Source organism: Caloenas nicobarica, chromosome 3 (genome assembly GCF_036013445.1).
Source record: "Caloenas nicobarica isolate bCalNic1 chromosome 3, bCalNic1.hap1, whole genome shotgun sequence".
Classification (NCBI taxonomy): Eukaryota; Metazoa; Chordata; class Aves; order Columbiformes; family Columbidae; genus Caloenas; species Caloenas nicobarica.
In genome coordinates this window covers 61,050,202-61,070,277 of record NC_088247.1, presented here as the reverse complement: position 1 = coordinate 61,070,277, position 20,076 = coordinate 61,050,202, and the positions used below count along the sequence as shown (strand labels likewise).

The 20,076-nt window shown below is 39.2% G+C and overlaps 1 protein-coding gene across 1 annotated transcript in view; it reads left to right on the top strand.

Moving 5' to 3' along the window:
• Positions 1–20,076, top strand: part of MAP7 (microtubule associated protein 7) — a 103,618-nt gene that overhangs the window by 69,784 nt on the left and 13,758 nt on the right. The window contains exons 6-12 of the mRNA XM_065631679.1: positions 532–643; positions 1,555–1,641; positions 4,062–4,172; positions 9,632–9,745; positions 13,086–13,234; positions 15,850–15,965; positions 16,377–16,654. Coding sequence (XP_065487751.1) covers positions 532–643; positions 1,555–1,641; positions 4,062–4,172; positions 9,632–9,745; positions 13,086–13,234; positions 15,850–15,965; positions 16,377–16,654 — 967 coding nt within the window. The remainder of the gene's footprint in view (positions 1–531; positions 644–1,554; positions 1,642–4,061; positions 4,173–9,631; positions 9,746–13,085; positions 13,235–15,849; positions 15,966–16,376; positions 16,655–20,076) is intronic.

Genomic DNA, 20,076 nt, shown 5'->3' with positions numbered 1-20,076 from the left:
TGTTGGTGTTTTATGGTTATCTGTTAATTCTTAGGCATTCAGTATAAGGGTAGCTAAATACTAGTTGACCTAACAAAATCTTTAAGACAGTGAGTGTGTAATGAAATATGCTCTTGGCTGATTTATATCATTTAAGCTGGGAACTATGTGCAGTGTGATCCTACGTAAGTCAGCTCATCCTTGTGGGTATTTTTGTTTGTTTCCTGTCTCTCCCACTGTTATAGTATTTAGTAGGTGGGAGATGTAAGGTGGGGAGTAGCCTTGGGTGTGTTTGGGAAGTGGCTGCCACTGTTTTTCTCTGCAGTTCTGCACGTCTCAAACAGATCAAAAATTACAGTTAATATTTTAGCATATTTATGGTTTAATTGCTGCTTAGTCCTGTTCTAGTGTGTGTCTCAGCAGGCAGCAATAAGCTTGAACACAACTCCAAGATGCCTGCTAGGTTTTGTCCATGGAGAGTGGCAGGGTTTGATGAGAAGATTAAGTTAAACACCCAATAATATCCAAATGTGTTATCCTGTCATACTTAAGGAACGACATGAAGCTGTTGTACGTCGCACAATTGAAAGAAGCCAGAAGCCAAAACAAAAGCAAAACAGGTGGTCCTGGGGAGGAGCACTGCATAACCGCATTAATAACACAGGTAAAGAGGGAGGCTTGGTCTGATGGCCAGTTTCCCTGCCCTGCCAGTTAATTGGAATTTGCTTTGCTTCTGTTAAAAGGAAAGACGGTTAATTGTATGTTGAGTTAAATTCTTTGTTCTTGATCTTATTGTTGCTAGCAATACCATGTTTCTGGCATTCTTGTGTAGCAAAAAAGATAACAAGGAGAAATCTAAACAAAAGTTAAAAATTGTTTCTGAAGTTGAGTAATTCTGTAACTCTATTTTGCTACAGCTTCTCCCTTCTGATTTGCTGTTGTGTGTATATGTGTGGGTGTGCTTCTGCTGTGTCAATCTTGTGGTATGAGCTACCGTGTGCAAATGCTAAATATCATGGTTTGAAAAATAAGTCTGGTGGAAAGGACCAAATACTGAGATTAAAACAAACACAAGGAGAGAGAATTTTTCTTTGTAATAAGCTATCTGTATTTTGCACAGATATTTTGGGAGATGGAATTCCAGTTTTTCCCCTAGAAAAACTTAGATGGGCAAATTAAGTTGAAGTGAATTTTAGCTGTATGTTTCTCCTCCCCGCCCAGTTATCTTCTCTAACTTAATCTGCCAATCATTAATGTGTATATGCTCTGTTAAATATTACTCAAACCCAAAAAAGAGAACTCTTTTATTTCTTTAACCAGAAAGCAATACTTGGAATTCTTCTCTTCTTATTCTAATATATACATTTCAATGTGTCCAACGTTTCATCGAGGAGGAGAAAAAAAAAGAGTTGAGAAAAGAATCCTCTGAAATCTTTGTCATATAGAAGTTCAATAAACAGTTGTTTTTGTTTTGCTTTTCATAGAAGGTTACTTTTTTTTGCTTAACTCTGTATAACTTATTTGATTTTTATTTTCTTTACTGTGAAAAATCATTGTCTTGCATTCTATTCCTAGGTTATTTTTTTGAATCATCATTCACCTTTCTCGATTTAGCAGGCCTGGAGCACCACTTCAGAGCTCTGGGTGGTGCTAGAAAACCTGGTACATAATTGCTGTGGTTTGTTGATTCCTTTAGCCATAGCTAGTTCTCAGGAAATGAGATCATCAGTAACTAAACCACCCTCATGTAGTTGCAATGCATGCTTAACATCATGCTGGTAGATTAGAACTGTTGTTAGTACCAGATTTTTTTCATTGTTACTTATTTTTACTATTGACAATTACTACTCGCTGACTCCAAAGATTGGGCACAATTCACTGAAATGAAGCATAATATTCTGTCTAGTGGAATTCAAGGAGACCGAATTTGAATATTTTGGTCTTCTCTGAAATCATTTTGGATACTACACATGCACAGGATTTACATTTATTTTTTTGCATGAATACAGGCATATAAACAGCTGCATTGTCTGATGCGTTGCTTGTGGATATTTCAATATTTTTTAAATTTTTTTTCAAACAAAGAAACCAACAATCTTCTAGACCAAATGCAATTCTTTGCCTCTTCTACATTTATAGGATTCATATTGCCAACACTTACACACAAATCTTCATGTTGAATTTCATTCACTTATATAAAGTTCATGGACACAAGAGTAGCGTTGGCATGTGGCATGCCAAATCCAAGAGGTGACTTTTTTTATATTGTCATTTGTCATTGTCAGAAAGCTGTTTTATGCAGTACATCCTTTATGCCAAATATAGAAACTTTTTTGCTCTACTGATATACTATACAAATGTGAAGAGATCAAAATCTCCATCCCATTCCCAGAAATATTGTTCTGACAAAGGTCTGTGGCACATGAAGCCCAAGTATTGTCTCCAGCACCAATTCACACACAGTACTCTTCAATATACCCCATAGATCAATTTGGGATAATCTTGCCAGCCTATGAAGTTCTCGTTCTTAGCTATAATGTTTAGATTTCTCCTTTTAAAACCCCCGAGTTTTATCACCCTTCCAATACCCAGTTTACTGGTTGTATAAACTCACAGAGTCATTCTAACATTAGACGAAGTGGCCAAATAATCACATGGGGTCGGGGAGAATCGTTCTTCTCCCCAGCCAATCGCAGTGAATCCTACATAGTTTGTAGATCTGGGGAGAGTTGAGGTATTTCTATGAAATACTTTGTATGCAATGAATATACCTTAATTCACTAGGTCAGAACAGTTACATGCAATGTTGATGTACTTGTCATAAATAAACAATTGCAGATAATATTTCAGCAACATCCTCCTTAATGTTGTCACTGTCCTGAGTTTGTATTTGCTTCCAAAACAGTATGTAGACATATTTTTGCACACACAGAATATGAATCAGCAGAGCATTTAGGCATGTGCTCAAGCCTTGTTGCGTTTCAACATGGTTGAATGCTCTGCTGAGTAGTACTGAGGTTCAGTACATGCTAAAATGTAGGCAAAAGCAGAAATGACTCTTCCAGCATCTGCCAAATGTCAGATTTCCAAATGGAAACTTGCAGTACAGGCCATATAGTTGATGCATGTAGCATTTTTCTGAGATAACAGAAAGGATATAGGTGACCTATTCAGCTCATTCCTCCTCTTCTGCCATTGCTAGCAACCTCCATGTGACACACACATGTGCACAAAGTGTGTGCAAGAAATAACCATCCCATCCTCAGTGGGGTGCAGATGCTGACTCTGCGGCAGTTGCACAGGCAAATGATGTCATACTGCTCTAAAATGTACAGAACCTAAAAGCAAAATAAAACCCTTTAGTGTTATATACCAAGCATGTGCATTACCAAGCAGTGAATAGCCTTCCACAGAGACTTGTCGTCTTTATCTGCTCAGCTATGTGCTGGTTTGGATTGACTAATTACAGCTTCATTCACAGCAGGTAGAAAATGATTCTGGGGTGGGAAGTTTAGCACTTCTACGTAACTACTGGATTTTTAAGTAAATCTTTTAATTCCTTTTGTGCTTAGCCTTGCTTCCCTTGTGTACTGGTCTTCTCTTAATTTTTCAGCATTGTATTGTCATGATACTGACCTGCCCAGTAACAGTGCCCTGTCAAATGTCACCTTTCATTCAGGAGCAGAGGGCTTTTTAATGAATAACTTCACATTTCCCAGCATATTGGTCCTTCTCTGAAGCTTTCTGTTCTAAGTAATGAGCAAGGTTTTTCTGAGAATATTGAAAGGAACAAGGAAATATCTTGTCTACCAGTATCCTCTTGAGATTCTCTATTAAGTCCTTGGATTGCAACCTGATTGATAATCAATGAACAGAATATTTTAGACATTTGAAACTTAAATGGTGTTGTGCCCAGTCTTTGAGTCACCTGTCCAATGTCTGCTGAGAAGTGCATTCTATTTTTAAAGTTCTTACGGTAGAGCAGGAGTGACTTAGTCATGTTTTTCTCCTTCCACTAGTGAGCTAAGAACTTGCACTACTGCATGTGGGCTGTCAATTAGCATTATTTCCATTTGTTTTAGATCCAGACAGGAGGTCTGTTTCAACAATGAACCTTTCGAAACATGTTGATCCAGTCATTAACAAGCGGCTCTCCTCCTCATCTGCAACATTACTAAATTCTCCAGACAGAGGTACAGTTTCAAAGAAAAGAAAAAAAAGGAAAAAAAAAAAAAAAAAAGAAGAAAATGTTCTATATTGATGTATTACTTTGCACATAAAACATGCTTCTGAAGTCATTTTCTGTACTTCATCTAAGTGGGAATGAAAAGACTTCAAATGTGAAAAGTAAATAGCTGAACATTTTTTCCTGTGAGAATAAATATTTCTTGGGGTTTTTTTTATAACAAGAGAACATACCTAAACAATCTCACTTCAGAAAATTGTCAAAGTAGTGCTTCTGTCAGGTTTTTAGTAAATGAGGTACAATTATTGAAAGAATACATCGCTCCACAGTGCATGCAATCATGTGTGACCTTTTATTTGCATTAGATCATTTCATCATTATTTTGTTTTCCTTTCTTCTTTGGTAGTAATTCTTGAACATCTAAGGACACGTTGCATGACGCTTTCAAGTAGTTATTTTATTACCATTTCTGATTATTTTTATTGAAAAGGTACGGATGTTTTTCCTATGGTCTGTTTATTGACTTTTTGTGTCCAGTTACTTTTCAAAGATTGCTTTATTTCAGTGTGCATTTTTGATGTTTACGATTCTGCACAAATGATAAACCATCAAGCTTTCAAAAATTAACGTAGCTGAATTGCTGCCTCTGTTCTGAGGATTTATGAGATTGAAGCATTGAGTTTAAAGGACTTTTATAGAAGAATGTCTCTTGTATAACTTGTGCAAAGAGCTTTACAGAAAAGTCCTCAGGGAGGGATTTTATTCCTCAATCGAGAATGAAATGTTCTGTCCCATTTCAATCTAGATAAATGCATGTTTTCAAAACCAATTTTTAGAGTGGAACTTCGGTTGTTGCAAAACTGGTAGATTTCATTAATTTTGTGTCTTAACTAAGTGTCGTGTTTTATATGCATGCTTGTATGTGTGTATCTGGTTGATTTGATGAGCCATGTTAATCCTAGTGGGCTAACCTAGTTGTAGAGTCTGGCAACTTGTGAAAAATACATTACATTAGGAAATAATTTACTCCAAAGCTCCAATAATTTTTTCACTCTAAATGTTGAAATCCAGTCAGTTTTAATTTTATTAGCTTTTCAGGTGTATATATATATATTTTTTTTCTAGATGGTTCCTGTTGTTTGTCAGGGCATGCTTCTCCGAGCAAGAATCTTGGGGGACCAGAAGGAGAAACAGCAGCAGGCATTAAATATGAAGGATAATCTCTTATGGACTGTAACTCATAGCGTGATAGTTTTTGCCACCAATTTCAAGTTCAGAAGTTAGACTGAATAGTAGGCAGTCTAGTGGTAGGGAAAGAGAACAAATATGGAAGTGATGGCCATATGTCAAAATCTTTAAATGTTGAGGCAGTCTTTGCTTGGCATTTTCATTAAAACAGCACAGGACCATTCAGAAGTCTCTTATGTCGTCTTCAAACTCCAAGACAGAAAGCAAATCCAAACACTCTAAATGCCTTCTTTCTTGTGCAAAGCCATATACCTAAATCTAGCTGAGCACGTCTGGAGAAGTGCCACTCGTTTCCCCAGTGGCCTCAACAACTTAAGGCAAATGCTTAAAGGAAGGGTCAAACTGTCTGCTCCCCATTTCACCTTCCAGAAGGCACCCAGTCACACTGTGACTGTCATTCACACTCCTACCTGCAAAACAGCAAGCTGGAGATGAGGATGATAAGCTCACCCTAAGTGGCTTACAGCTGTCATCAAGAGAGTCTTCTGTTAAGCAGCACCTTTTTTACCACTTGAAGGACAAGTTGGAGGGTTTTTTTGGCCCAGCAAAAGACAAAAACTTTCATTAACTAATTGCATAAAAGATTTGTTAATTCATTTTCAAGTATACTATTGCTATATAGCTCTTTATCACAATTTTACAATTGGGCAACTATAACAGGCTTCTCATTATGCTTTTATGTGATTGGTACAGAGTAGTTGAAACTGTAACAAAATATGAACATGCATATTCAAGTGGAGAAAGCTACTGTAAATGTTGGTAATTGTGGTCTTTAAGGAAAGCTTAGCAAGTAGATAATAACTTTAGATGAGGTGTAAGTTACCCAATTTTGAAAAGCAAAACCTGTGCCGTAGTTGTGTTCCTCCTTCTCTCTGCAGGGCTTTTTCTTTCAAACAGGTGATGGTCTTGATCACTATATGACCTTTGCCACCTTTATAGAAGAAATTCAGGGTCTCTAGTATTGTTTGCTGTTGAAAGAGAATCAAAGCATAGAGTAGCTTTTCCCCATCTACTCCTCACCACATTTGTGGCTCGGTATGAGCAAACACCAGTGTTATCAGTGGGAGTCTCCTTGGTGATGCTCATCAGGAGACCTGTTAAATCCCTGCCTCCCATCTGTTCCTAGAACTAATCAGATGCTGCTGTTTGCTTACTTGCAATTTATTCTGCAGCTGCTAAGACAACTTTCCAGTGTTCAGTTGGTATATCCTGAAGACAAATATAGATGATTTTAATCAATTTACTGTTGCCAGCTCCCTGGGACTTGGTGTGTTTTTCAGTTAGAAGTTAGGATATAAAGGTTGTCTTTAATTTGCTTAAACTCACCTGCTTGTAGCTGGGTGGTAGAGATACTTGCAAGAGCAACCCTATCATTAATGTGCTTCTTGTGTGGAAACAAGGAGCAAACAGCCCTAAGAGTGACAGCCTAACTCAGTATGAGAACAACAAATGTCATTTGCCCTTGTCTGTCAAATGGTTTGAAGCACTAAATCTTGAAAACATCACTCTAAGACGTTAACAAAAAGTGCAAGGAAAAAAAATAGACTTTGTTGTTTTAAATTTGATCTTATTTTGTGATGCTCTTTGTTTTTTATTCCGTTTGCTTCTGTGTGAATTGGACACCAAATTTAAGTTGTTCAAAGCATTTAGGTGTTATTACTCTTGTACTTACAACTCATTGGGCAAAAGCTTATTTGGCTGTTCTAGGTTAATGGTGATGCTAACGACTGTTAAACCTTGTATTGTAACTGTCAAATATGGTACTTTCAGGGAGCTGTACATTTGGAAAAATCAGTATGTGATGACCTCGATCCACAAAGCTGAGATGTATTTAAATGAGTTCTGATATAAACCCGCTTTTAGAGATTTAGGGAGACTTCATTCCAGCCTCCTGGCTAATTGCCTATTGCTTATATGGGGAAGAAAGTTTTTGTTGGTTTTTCTTAGCTCGCTGTTAGTGCGTGTTAGCCGGGTTGTTCCCAAACACTGCCTCAATGCTGTTAGCTGGATGCTGTGGGCACACAATTGTTTCCAGTGGGTCATGTGGGTGTAAGCTCCCCCATGTTAGAGGCAAAGATAAGAGCATTAAACCATACTCACCTTTAGGGCAAGTGACATGGGATAGGTGAGACATGGTAATTTATTGTCGTAGGTCATCAGTCTCTTAGCTGCGTCCTCTTGAGACTACTTCATCTCTGGGGCCTCACCTCTAAGGTGTGTGTCTGGCCCACAGAGCCATATTACATAGTGACATTTACTTGTCAGGTGTCTGCAACTGTACAGATGAGCTCCAAGGAATTGATAGTATCCATAGTACTGATTTATTGGCCTGCAATTTCAGGGCTTGCTTTCTGAGGTATGGGTGCAGTTTTTGTGCAATGCTCTTGTCCTTCTGAGAAGTTGTATGATCTTTGTCTTAACCTACAGTAGAAGAGTTTCTCTAGACTCAGCCATGCTTGTGCCTATGAGCCTGACCTAGTAAAGCCTGAGACCACAAAAAAGAATTTGTTGTCTTCCAACAGTAGCTTTGAACATTGATCACACTGAGCATGGTGCCTGGAGAAGAAAGGAAGCAAAGATTTTACAATTATTGCATCCAGTTTAATGGTAGCTCTGTGCTTTTTCTTCATTGTTAAATTACAAGCTTAATGATAATGCGTGTGCTATAATGGAGGTCTCTGTAGGGTATTTTGTGTCTCTGTATAATCTGTACCAACACAGAATGGAACTATTAATCACAAAGAGCTCTGGCAGTAGTACATTGTGTAAGGACACTTACCCAGAGAGCCTGCTGGGTTTGAGCGTCCTATATTTCTATAGAAATGCCCCTTATTGAGTTAGCAGAATTTAGGGGAGCAATTTGAGAAGTGAAAAGCAACATTGAGGACAGATTAGGCAATTATATTTTCATAGGGTGAGATTGAGATTGGCCCTTCTTTTCATGGGGCTCAGCATGGAGTAGATTAAAGACAGATTCAGAGTTTATGGCTATTAAAAATAATGGATCTCTACCTTTAAAAATGCAAATTAATCTCAAGTTTATTACAGCCTGTCACTTCAATGAATGTTTTACAGACTGAGCCCTGTAAATTCCAGATGCAGTTTTGTTGCTGTAGACACCAATCTAAGGCTAATGAGTGCTGAGATGTGAGAAGACTCAAATTCACTTGTAACATCAAGATTATTGCTGTGGTCTAAGATTTTTATAATGAACTACTGTGGGAACTAGTTGAATGTTTTGGTTTGTGATGCTCTTTATAAGACAATATGTTGCATCAGAATATCAAAGAAACACCTAGTTTGATATAAAATATAACTTATAGGTCTCTTTTGGTTCTACTTCACCATGATCAATGTTTAAACAGTATTTTCAAAAAAAAAGTAAAGAAATTTCACAAGGCAAAAGGAATATATTGACAAGGTAAATTTGCATTAGGCAATACTGGGAAAAGCAAGGCAAGGGAATGATTGCAGCCAGGTCAATGTGTAGTGTGTTTTCAAAACAGGCTAGCAGTGCAAGAAGTTGGCTCTTTTACTGTTGTAAATTGAAAATTATCATTAGCAGGTTTTTTTAACAAAGAATTAATGATCAAATGTATTTACTGTATTCTGTGGCTTCATGTATTACTGAGATGACTAGCTGCTGAGCTTGGTATCTGTAGTCGAGGCACTTGTAACCTTTTGTGATGTTTTTACAAAACCTCTTTCTTTGACACAATCCTCTGTAAGCAACCTGTTGTTTTTTCTAGCTAGGCTGGCAGACAATGGAAGTTGTTTTAGTAATTGGTCTGTCTTGTAATTAGAAGACTAAATACCTTATGTGTGGGAAAGAGCTTGGGACCTGAACATCTCTGTCAAAGTCTGTATGTAGGAGTGGCAACTGCTCTCCTAGTGCAGAAGTTATCTTATCATTCCTAATAGGGAATGTGGCATATGTGCAAAATATCAATATTTATTTGGTAACAACTTGCTATAATGCCACAGGCAGTAACACAAATTAAATGTTGAGATATGTGCATTCCTATAGGAATTCCTCTACTAAAACAGAGTCAGAATAAAATGCAAAACACTGAATGATTGTATGCTTTTGATCTCTGAAGGACAGTGTCAAGATTTTCCTGGTGTGTAGTAGTGAGGAGATAATACTAATGCTTCTGCAGCATGTAGTTATTTGTGAAGTGTTTGAACTAACATCTTGCTTGTATGGTGCATGTTCAGCTCGCCGCCTACAGCTCAGTCCATGGGAGAGCAGCATCGTTAGCAGGCTTCTGACGCCCACTCACTCATTCCTGGCCCGAAGTAAAAGCACAGCTGCATTGTCTGGAGATGCAGGTAAACCTGTGAGAACAGAGGCTTCATGTCTCAGCCACTTGTTTTTCCAGATTCCCTGTGGGATGTTGTAAAGTTATTGATCTAATTATGAGTGTACAGTAACATCCCAGAATGAGCTTGAATGTCAATGATTGCATTGTGTGACAGCATGAAAGCTTGTTTGTACACTTGTTCGCTGTGCCTCTTTCTCCCACCGCCTTTCTTAATTTCTTTTGCCTTATCATCAATGCAATAAATCAATACAACACAAACAGGGCAAGAATGCCACGCTGTCCGTGGCTGTTTAAGGAAATGCCCACAATGCTGTAAAGAGCTGATTCAGCACACTCGCTGCTCAGGCTGTGAGCTGCTTCCTGCAAAAAACAGTTTCACTCTGTACCAGAGCAATTCCCACATGGAACATGTTAGACTTGCAGAGAGGCCCTAGTTGCAGTGGATCTAACAGCACATGAAGTTAAATGTGCAGGTTTAGTGAGGTTACAGTAATTATAAAGTTCTCTGCCAACACCAGAACAGCTGTCTGATGTACTCCCGAGGTGAAAACTGCTGTGCAGAAATGTGGAAATATTGCTAGGTGGTAACTTAAAGTCCAGGCAAAACTGTATTCCAAAGACTACCAGGCCATACTTCCTTATAACATGCTTTAGGCATGTGACAGCTGCTGCTTCTTTTATTATAGTAATTTTTTTATGGTCATGCATGTCGGACTTTACCATTACAATAGTATGTTGCTGTACATGCTGAATGTTTAAGTCTGGGCAGGTCTTTCCTGTCTGATATGGATAGGATTTTTATTCTAATTAAAGGATGTAGAACGTAAGAGGGAATAGAGATCTGCTAAGATTACTTTTAAAGAAGCTTTCACTTAAGAACTCTTATAACTAATTAGGCTGCAGTACATTTCCACAAGGATAGTGCTGTAGGAGCACAAATGTGGATGATATTTTGCAAACAGTGGAATTAACAAGTACACAATTCCTTCTCACTATTCAAAAACAGGAAATTCAGTTCTTCATTGAGGAATAGTTGAGAAGGCAGTGACTTAATTTTGTGAGTGGTTACTGGAGCAAGCATGAAGATTTTTTTGTGACTGCTATTGCTTATGTTGTGCAATAAGCTCTAAACTAAGAATATTGAGAAAGATTGCAAATAGCAGGAATGACTGATTTGTTGTTTGTCAGTCTGAGGTAATTCCCCTGAAGTGCCCCCTCTGTGCCAACTGGAACTGTACCACCCAGAAGAATGATCCAAATGCTCATTGTCTTACAGGTATATTATTCGCTGGGAGCAATAACTGCAGTCCCTTCATGCAGGGCACTTCCGGGAGATTAATGATGGTGGTAATGGCTCACAGCTGTGCTCTGAGCACTCAGCTCATCCCAACCTGTCATTATTCCCTAGAAAATTACCTTGCCCTTTGGCTGTAAAGACAAATTATAATGCAAAAAATCAAAATCAATACAGATTCATGTCCTCAAATTTTAAGTGAGTTATTAGGGACATCCAGCATAAGAGTATGTCTGGATCTTTTTCTAAATAACTTTCCAAAACCAAAATGGTTTTTAAATGACCAAAAGCTCCTCTGAATAGATGTAATCCTGTTGATACAGGAGTCAGTGAGGGTGCTTTCTAAAGCATTGTTTGGCAACATCTCAAATGGAAATGAACTTCTTCTCTTTTAATACTTATGATGTCATCCTTGGTGATCACCAGATAATCAGTGTGCAGCAAGACAATTGATTCACAGAGGGTGGGAACCACATGAGTTATAAGATGTTTAAAACATATGTTGTGCCACTTCCTCCTGTCTGGTTTAGATATGCTCAACAACAAAAAAATACAACAAACAAACAAAACAAATAATGACAAAAAAGCCCTGTTTTCTTGTTTCTTGATTTTTTTTTTCTTTTTAAGTCAGTCATCTTGTAATGCCTCATTAAACATACAGCCCTATAAATGAGAAGGCAAACACGAGTGCCCTTGCTGTAACACTTACAGGAGACTCTCTTTGTTCATAATATTAATCTCTCAGTGCAGGAGAATTTGCTGTGTTAATACTGTTAAGTCTATGAGCTCTTCCTGTAGCAGCAGATGTACTATTCTAAGACTGGAAGAACTAACTATATGTAGAACTACATTCTCTCAAGTGTGCTCAGAGAGGGATCTACAGACAAGAAATGTTGGGATTTTTTATGAAGGAAACTGAGGATGTAATTCTCTTTTCCTTAAAAAAAAAAAAAGATAGGGAAGATACCATGTAGAAGCTCTACTTTTCCTTCAAGTAACATGCTGAAAAATAATTGTGCTAAGACTATATTAAATGACTAGGAAACACAAGCAGGAGTAGACAAATAAAACTCTGCAATAACAACATTGTTTTCCTCAGTCTTCTCCTTCAGTTAAATCAAGAGAAAGTCCAAGAGTACTTTGCTGCAAGAAGTTCCTCATGATACATTTTTGCAGGGTTACAATTCTCTTTGAATATGTGATCACAGCATCATATACCTGATAACCTGCCATTGGCAGGATATCTTTTGGTAATCATCTTTGTCCTTGTGCAAACCAAGGAAAACTGCCATCCTGATTACTCGTACAAATATTAATTTCCAAGCTGATTTGTTGTTGCGAGTCTGCTTTATGAAATGGGTAAAATAGTTTGCTGTTGAGAAAGTATTCAAGTCAGATGTTATTCTGGTATTATCAAGAAATATTGGAAGTTCTTAAATGGATGGGCTTCAAATATTCCTAAAAGAGGGATTTTTAAAAAAAAACACATCACGTGCTAAAAATTGTAGACAGCAATTTCATTTCTTTCCTAGATGAAACTGTTTTGTATTGTTAATGTGTTTTGATCTTTGTGTATGTCTCCTTTCATTTTCCTCCACTTCCAAGACCAATTAATAGACATTCTGATTTTACTTTGTTTTCTATTCTGAATGTGATTGAAACTCATGTCAATGCATATACTAAGTTAGTCGGTCAGACCAGTCATTGTGTCCACTGCTTTTCCAGAACCACCAGTTGTATAAAAACAGAAAAACTGTTACTTTCTACTACCTGGTTATGTGGCATACTAAGTTTATTTAAAAGAAATTACTAGTTTACAAATGGAAAAGTACACAAGTGCCTATTGAAATTGCATCATTGCTGTATGCGTGGACAAACTAAAGTATCAAATGAAGGTTCTGACTTGAGAATTAGTCATTCCTCTGTGTATTAATACCTTCTTTCTTTTCTGTCTTTCTCGGTTGTTTCTGGTCCTGCTGGCTTTCCTCTGTCTATTCTCCAATGCTGCTCTGTAATTAAAATTAATAAATAACAAAACCAACCAACACCGTAGTTATCCCCATTTGTCCCCGTTCAGCATCTTGCAGCCCCATCAGTCCTCTGTCCTACAAGGCCATGAGCTGTAGGAATCCAGGAGACCGAGCAAAACTTTATGCCTCTACCGATGCTGTTGGACGCAGGAGAACAACGCATCTTGCAGGGGTAAGTGCTCCAGTCGTACGTAAGCTACTGCCTTGTGCCATGACCACCCACTTGCGTTGCTTGTTAGGCCAGGAGTAGTTGCAAGGATACTTGATTACGTCTGATCCTCCCCTCTGTGCTGTCCCCACCCCCTCCGTTTTGTTTCATAGTTGGATGGATTTTAACTGAAGTATCATTACGTGGCGACGGGGCCTGATTATTCAGCAAAGAATGCACACAGAAAAACACCCATGTTTGCAGAGTGGCTGCCTTGTGTTCTCGTGAGGCACAGAGGCAGTCGCAGTGTGTGCCCTCTCCTCAACTGGATTCTTGGCTGCCTGTTACATCCCAAGCTGGTGTTGCAGCTTTTCCATCAGCGGGAAATCTGTTTTTCCCAGCAACCTGTTTTCACTAAAATCTAGACCTTTATATCTTCTGAGGCCTCTAGCAAATTCAGCTGAGCCTCTGGGATAAAGAGGCGCGAAGGCACGCACTCACACATGTCCATGTACATAAGCACACAGCACTGTCACTTCAGCTTTACTTTCTTAAGAGACCAGGCTAGTAAACTTTTCCTCATTGAGAAGGAAGAGGTTGGTTTAGGAACATGGTTTTATAAGTGAAGCTTTCCACAGATGCCCTGTTTGTTCTGAATGATTCAGCAGCAGTTCTGTGACTGATCTGATGTTTCAGGGAAAATCAGAACAGTATGATACAGGCAGACTAAATTCATGTTCACTGTGTTCCAAGCCAACAGGATGCAGTCAGCTTCAGCTCAGATATGATTTGCTGGACCTGAGCAGTTATGTTTTCCCTTGTACTCTACAGCCTGAGTTTGTTTAGAGTGCAAATGAAGTCATCTCTGCAAATGGTTGTGTAAGAGGGGCTTGTGTTTTCATTTGGCCTGATAGGCAAAATATCAAGAGGCAGTGCTGCTATTGACATTCTTGTTAGGAGCAGTGTTGACAAAAGTCATATGAATTATAGCCACTACTTAATCTTTCAGGCAGATGGTAGTATATTGAATTTTAAGTTAAGGCACAGCATTGGGATGTATCTGTAGAGAAATCTCATAGTATGAGCATAGTGTATTGCAATCTCCAGATCTATCAGTTTAGCATCTCTTGGAATTTTTCATTGCAAGTGTTTTTGTTTGTGTGTTTTTTTAATTAAAAAGAAGAGAAGTTGCTACATTTTGGTGAAAGAGACAGCGTAAAAACGTTTATACAAAATGACTGAGTTAAGAGCTGTTTTCGGTAGCCTGTGTGGTGTGGAGTATCTTTTTCTGTCAACTTTTACAAGAATTCAGTGTTTTGCTTATATTAAGATAAAAATTCTAATGCTCTATTTTTGAGACAAACAAAGTAGATCCAATATAGAGAGTTATTTCTAGTAAGCCAAAATTGGTTTTTATTGCAAGGTGTTTATTCTGGCTGTGTACGCTTTGATAACTCAGATGATTGTCATCATATTAGTCAGTAGATATCTGGTAAGTTATACTGCCAAAGAGCTGGCTAATTACTCGTAATGACTTCAAGACCATCTATTGCTAATATTATGGTTTGGAGAGTTTAAAAATAACTAATTTTAACCTTAATGCCCCCAAAGAGCCTCTTGAATTTATGAAGATAAGCAAATGGTTTATGTGCTCATGAAGTTATTTTCAGTTTTTATTTTCCAGTTGTTAACTTGGTTTTCAGTTCAGGAGACGAGCATTGCAGAACTCTGGGCTGGCGAGGCTCTAAAGCAGCGTGGAACAGGCGCTGCAGGGGTTTGTGCTTAAGCCCCAGCCTAGGGGGTGAGTAGCAGCCCCTCTGCATCGTGCTCACTCAGTGACCTCTTCAGTGTTCCTGTTCTTCAGACTCCCAGAGTCTGAACTCATTATTCCAAAAACCTGAAGTTTTTCATCTTCCATTTTCATCTAAGTGGAGGAAGTATATATTTGCCTAAATTCTGATACATCCCTTTAAACCAACACTTCTGTTAATACATACTAGAGCTATAACAGAAATATTTTAAAAACTAAAATCCAGAGAAGAGAAATAAAGAAGGAAAAAGAGGAAATCACTACTATGTATTAAGAATCAATGGCAAAAAAGCATGTGCTGTGGAATCATCCAAGAAAAAAAGAATAGGATAACTGTTGTGCCACATCTGAGGGCATCTGTGATGCGCACATCTAAGAATGAAAGCAAAAAGCTTGTGCTGTATAGGGACTATGACTAGGTGTGAACTTAGGGGAGCGTGTGTGTGGCAGGAAGAGTGTTTTGCTCTTTCTTCAAATGAAATCCAGGGTTTATGAGGAGTAGCAGAAGGTACTATGCGGTAATCAGCAAAGATCAAACCTAAAAGGTCATTTTTTCCCCATGTAAAAATAAGCCTCTGCAAATTAGCCCATTACATCTTAAGAGGGTAAAGAGCATTATTAAGAAGGATTCCTGTTGTCAAATGGATATTTACTGACAAAGATGGTGGCAGATTACAGGAGCTGTATTAATGCACTTGTTAAACAAGCTGTAGAAACGACAGACTCAGCACAGCTTTTTCTCAGCCCCATCCTTAAATGAGCTTGCTTTGCTTTCTTTAGCTGTGTGAACTCTAGCTTGACTTTTGTCTTTTTGTTTGCTGAACTATAGACTGACAAAAAGGAAAAGGAGAGAGAACATTTGTCATCCAGCTTCTCAGCCAGTTTTAAAGGAGGTCACTTTTCTTCCAACCCCAAATCTAGATCACCAGCTCCCTCTCCAGTTTGGTAAGCCAAGTACATGCTTAGCTGGGGGTTGAGCTGTAGGCAGCTTTGAATGTTCTATTAATTAAATGTGAAACAGTGCAAACTTATTTGGTGATGTAGATGTTTTCTCTCTGCAATAACAGAAAGATAGTCTTGCTTTTAGAAAAATATTACTGCTGCTTTGAGGAAGGGGGTAGGAGGATGAGGATACCCGATTTGTTCCCTCTTGGCTTGGCTCAGTGCTCACACATCTGGAGAGTTGCAAAGAGAAGCATCTTGCATGAAAGCTAATTGGTTGCTCTAGAAGTCCTGTTTGATAGCAGAGAAAGGCAGTTGTTTTTAAATTTTTAGCTATTATAGTTGTAGGAGTGATATGTAGGTGGTGTCCAGCACAGCGTGTCTGATTGTGATTGTCACTCATTGGTTACACAGGCACGTGTCCAAGTCTTTGCCTTTTTTGCCTGGCACACCCAGGCAAATAACTTCCCCACCTGGTTCCTCCAAAGTTTCCTCTGCTCAGGCACGTCCTCCTTCCCCTGGCAACATTCGGCCAGTCAAAAAAGAGGCCAAACCAGAGAGTGAGAAGAAAAGACCAGAAAAGGAGGCTGAAAAGGCCAATGAGGAGAGGACAGAAGAGAGTAAAGGAACTTCAGCAGGTGCCGGAGAATCTGCAAGTCAAGAGCTCACTGTCCAGGCAGAGCTTGCTCAAGGTAAGGAGAGATCCTCCTTTAGGTTAAGGAATGTCTGAAGGTCTCTTATGTTCTTCCCTCCCTTTCTCTGAAACAATGTAGCTTTTGGTAGTTTTCTATCAAATGTTGGTCTAAATTCTTCAGAACATTCCTGCAGATGTACATTCATTATGAGGAAAGTGTAAATGGATTGAAGCCCTCCTGCTTTTAACAGTCAAAACAACATCCAGACCTGCTCCATACGGCGTGGCTTCACAGCCCTCTTCTCTGCCCTTTTAGACAGGGATGTTGTCCCTCGCATCGCAACACGGCTTCTTTTTGAATTGTTGAAGAAGAATAATCATCTGCAGACTTATGGTACAGGAAGCCATTGCATAAGCTAGTGTGAGCAGTGAGAATGTCCAGCTCTGCTAGACACTCAGTACAGTTGTGCTGACACCACTACCAGCTTACCTATAATATTGCAAGAGTACCATGGAAATTAAAAAAAAGATTACCAGGAAAAAAGGAATGCAGAGGAGAACCAAGGAGAAGAGTAAAGAGGAGTAGGAAGAATTTTTCAGGGAAAATGAGTTATTAAAAAACAAACAAACAAAACCCCACAAAGAACAAACCCAAACCACAAAACAAACAAACAAAACAAAAAAAAACCCCACCAACAAACAAAAACCCCACACCAAACCATACCAACTCTGAAACGCAGAAAAGGATGTACACACAAAATAAAATAATTATCATAAAGTGTAGGACAGACAAAAGGTGAATCTGAAAATTAAGAATGTATGTTCATTCTAGCAGACATTTGAGTCAGTTGTAAACATGACATAAACTGTCTCACCGATGGGATAGAATGACCATTGTGGCCACTGGGATTCCCAGGACGGGTTACTTAGGATTCTGAATTTAAAATTCAGAGATTCCCCTGTGATTGTCCTTCAGAAAATGGTTTTAAATATTAATAATCCTGCATTTAACTGCAAGATGTGTAGTTTACGGTTGTTCTTCTGCAAGAAGACCTGATGTGAATTGATTTCTTTTGTTCTGGTAAGTTATATTATAGTAGTTCCAGTCTGCTATCCAAGCTAGAGATTTACAATAATAAATGGATGCATCTGTTGGCCGTGGGCAGATAAAGAAGATAAGAGATAATTGCTATGTTAGCATGAGTTTTCAGTGCTTTTCTGATAACCTTTTGCCTGCTTCCTTTTAAGGAGAAAGCTTCTTTTAAAAGGGTTTCAGGGATACCACTAAGATAACTTTGCAAATGTTTGCAAGTTGTAGTTCACCAGTACAAGGTGCAGACCAGCAAAGCATAGTCGTGTTTGTTTGACAGTTTAGCTCAGGAGGAAGAGAGGTTCAACTTCATTGCAGATTCAGTCAATATTTGCGTTTGTGACAAGGTCACTTAGTATGGAGACAGGTAATGTGTGATAAAGATTCAGAAGTGTAATAGTTTGTATTCACAGCAAAGAAACAAGTAGTGGAGTGGGGAAAAGAGAAGAATATTGTAGTCAAAGTGGTGAGCAGCACTTCAAATTGGATGTCTTCTGCTGAAGCCAGAGGAAATGATCGTTGGGACCAGAGACTGAGACTTTGCACTAAACATTTTACATGTGAGGTTAGAGGACAGGCTGTGTATGCAGATGAAGGCCCAAAGTGCCAAAACTTAGCCACTGCTTGAAGGCAAGAATCTAGAGAGGGACAAGTGTAGCATTTGGGGCTACAGGCACATTGCTTATTCTCCTAGGTCTGCATTGCAGGTGAACATAGTTGATTTCTGCCAATGACCTGAACTGGCCAGGAAGCTGTCTGGCTCAGCTACCTGCTGGCGGTGTGGTCACAGGAGCCAGGAGATCAGCAGGTAGTGATCACTGACGGAGGTTTTCAAGCTTGTGCAGGCAGATCTCACATGACTGTACTAATACTAGTGCAGTTTTAAAGGCATTTTGGGTGTGCCTGTGCAAGCCGTTGTCATCTTTTCTGACAGTGGGGCGGGTGTGCATTCAACAGGCTACTTATTGCTCTGCCAGCTTCAGCACCTGAGGCAAGAAGTGAGCCCCAAGTGGCACAAAGCTCCACTCGCTTCTGGAGTGACAGCCCTGCCTCGGTCCATGTTAGTAAATTACAAAGGGCTGAGGTGCAGGAACGCTGTCATTTATACTGTTTAACTATTACAAAGGCGCTCTCGTATGTTTCTGATCCAGGCTGTAACTGCAGCCCCACATTTTCTTACTTTCTGTCCCCAAGGCTACTAAGAGTGTAGTTCTAAAGGGCTCTCAAGCTTTACAGTGATTAAATTACTTATCTTTTTATATTTGACCATTCCAGTGGTTTTTGAGTTCCCAGCTAGATCTTGGAGGTTAGCCCAGGCCTGGACTGTTCCCTTGGGGTGGACCGAATACCTGTTTTGTAATGTGAGGCTATACTGTTCTGGCTGAGGCTAAACTGTGCCCATTCACCCTAGAGCGAGAGAACAGGCCCTGGCACTCTTTAAATTACTGGTGTACATGTATCATTTGAATTCAAGGTGAAAGCCCTGAAGCAGCTATAGAAAGACCTGCATAGTTTTCCCTTTATAGAAGAAGAGAACAGAGAGGTCAGGAGATGTGAGTGTTCAGTGCAGAGAAAGCAGCCGAATTTGTGTTTGTTATACAGGAGGTATAAGAGGGGGAATCAGGGAGGAAACTCCTCTTGGAAGTTGTTAGTGAGGTGTGGAAAATGCTGTAACATCCCAAAGGGTGGTTAGAAATTGTAAATTTAAAATCACCTCCTGGCTGTTCCTGGTGAGTTATTTTAAATGTATCTCCCCAGATTGGAATCTGGTTCCATTGGCAGTTCAAAGTCTTCCCTATCCACGTTCGTCTGTGTTTAGTAGATGTGATTACCCTGGGAATGCTGCTTTCAGTTAACTTGTGTGTTGGTGATGGTCCCTGGCCTCTAGAGAAGCAGCACAGTTGAGGCGCTCTGTACCTGTGCTAGAGAGTGCCAGGCAAACTTACAGAAATGTGAACTAGTGTTTTACTTGAGAAAAACCTGTAACACGTTCTCCACCAGGTGGCCAAATCTGGTCCTGAATAAAGAACTTACCTGAAGACACTGTGAAGATTTGAACACAAGCCATAGTTCACCAGTAGTGGCAAGGCTTGTTAAGAGACTGTGTTCTGGTCCCACGAGTTGCCTCAGGTTGGAGTAACTGCAAAATTTATCATGGTTTGTGTCCTACCCTTATTGCAGATCACTTCAGGCAGTTGATATTTGAGATCACCGAGTCACCAAAAGTGACAGGCCTATCACCAAAAAGTCTGGTTCTGCTCTTCACATGTAGACCATCAGACAGAAGAAAATATAAAATCACGATGTCTCATCTCTGGTCTCCATACAGAATTGGGCAAACTTAAGTAGTGTGATGGCAGGAACTTTCTGAGTCAGCATAACTCCTGATG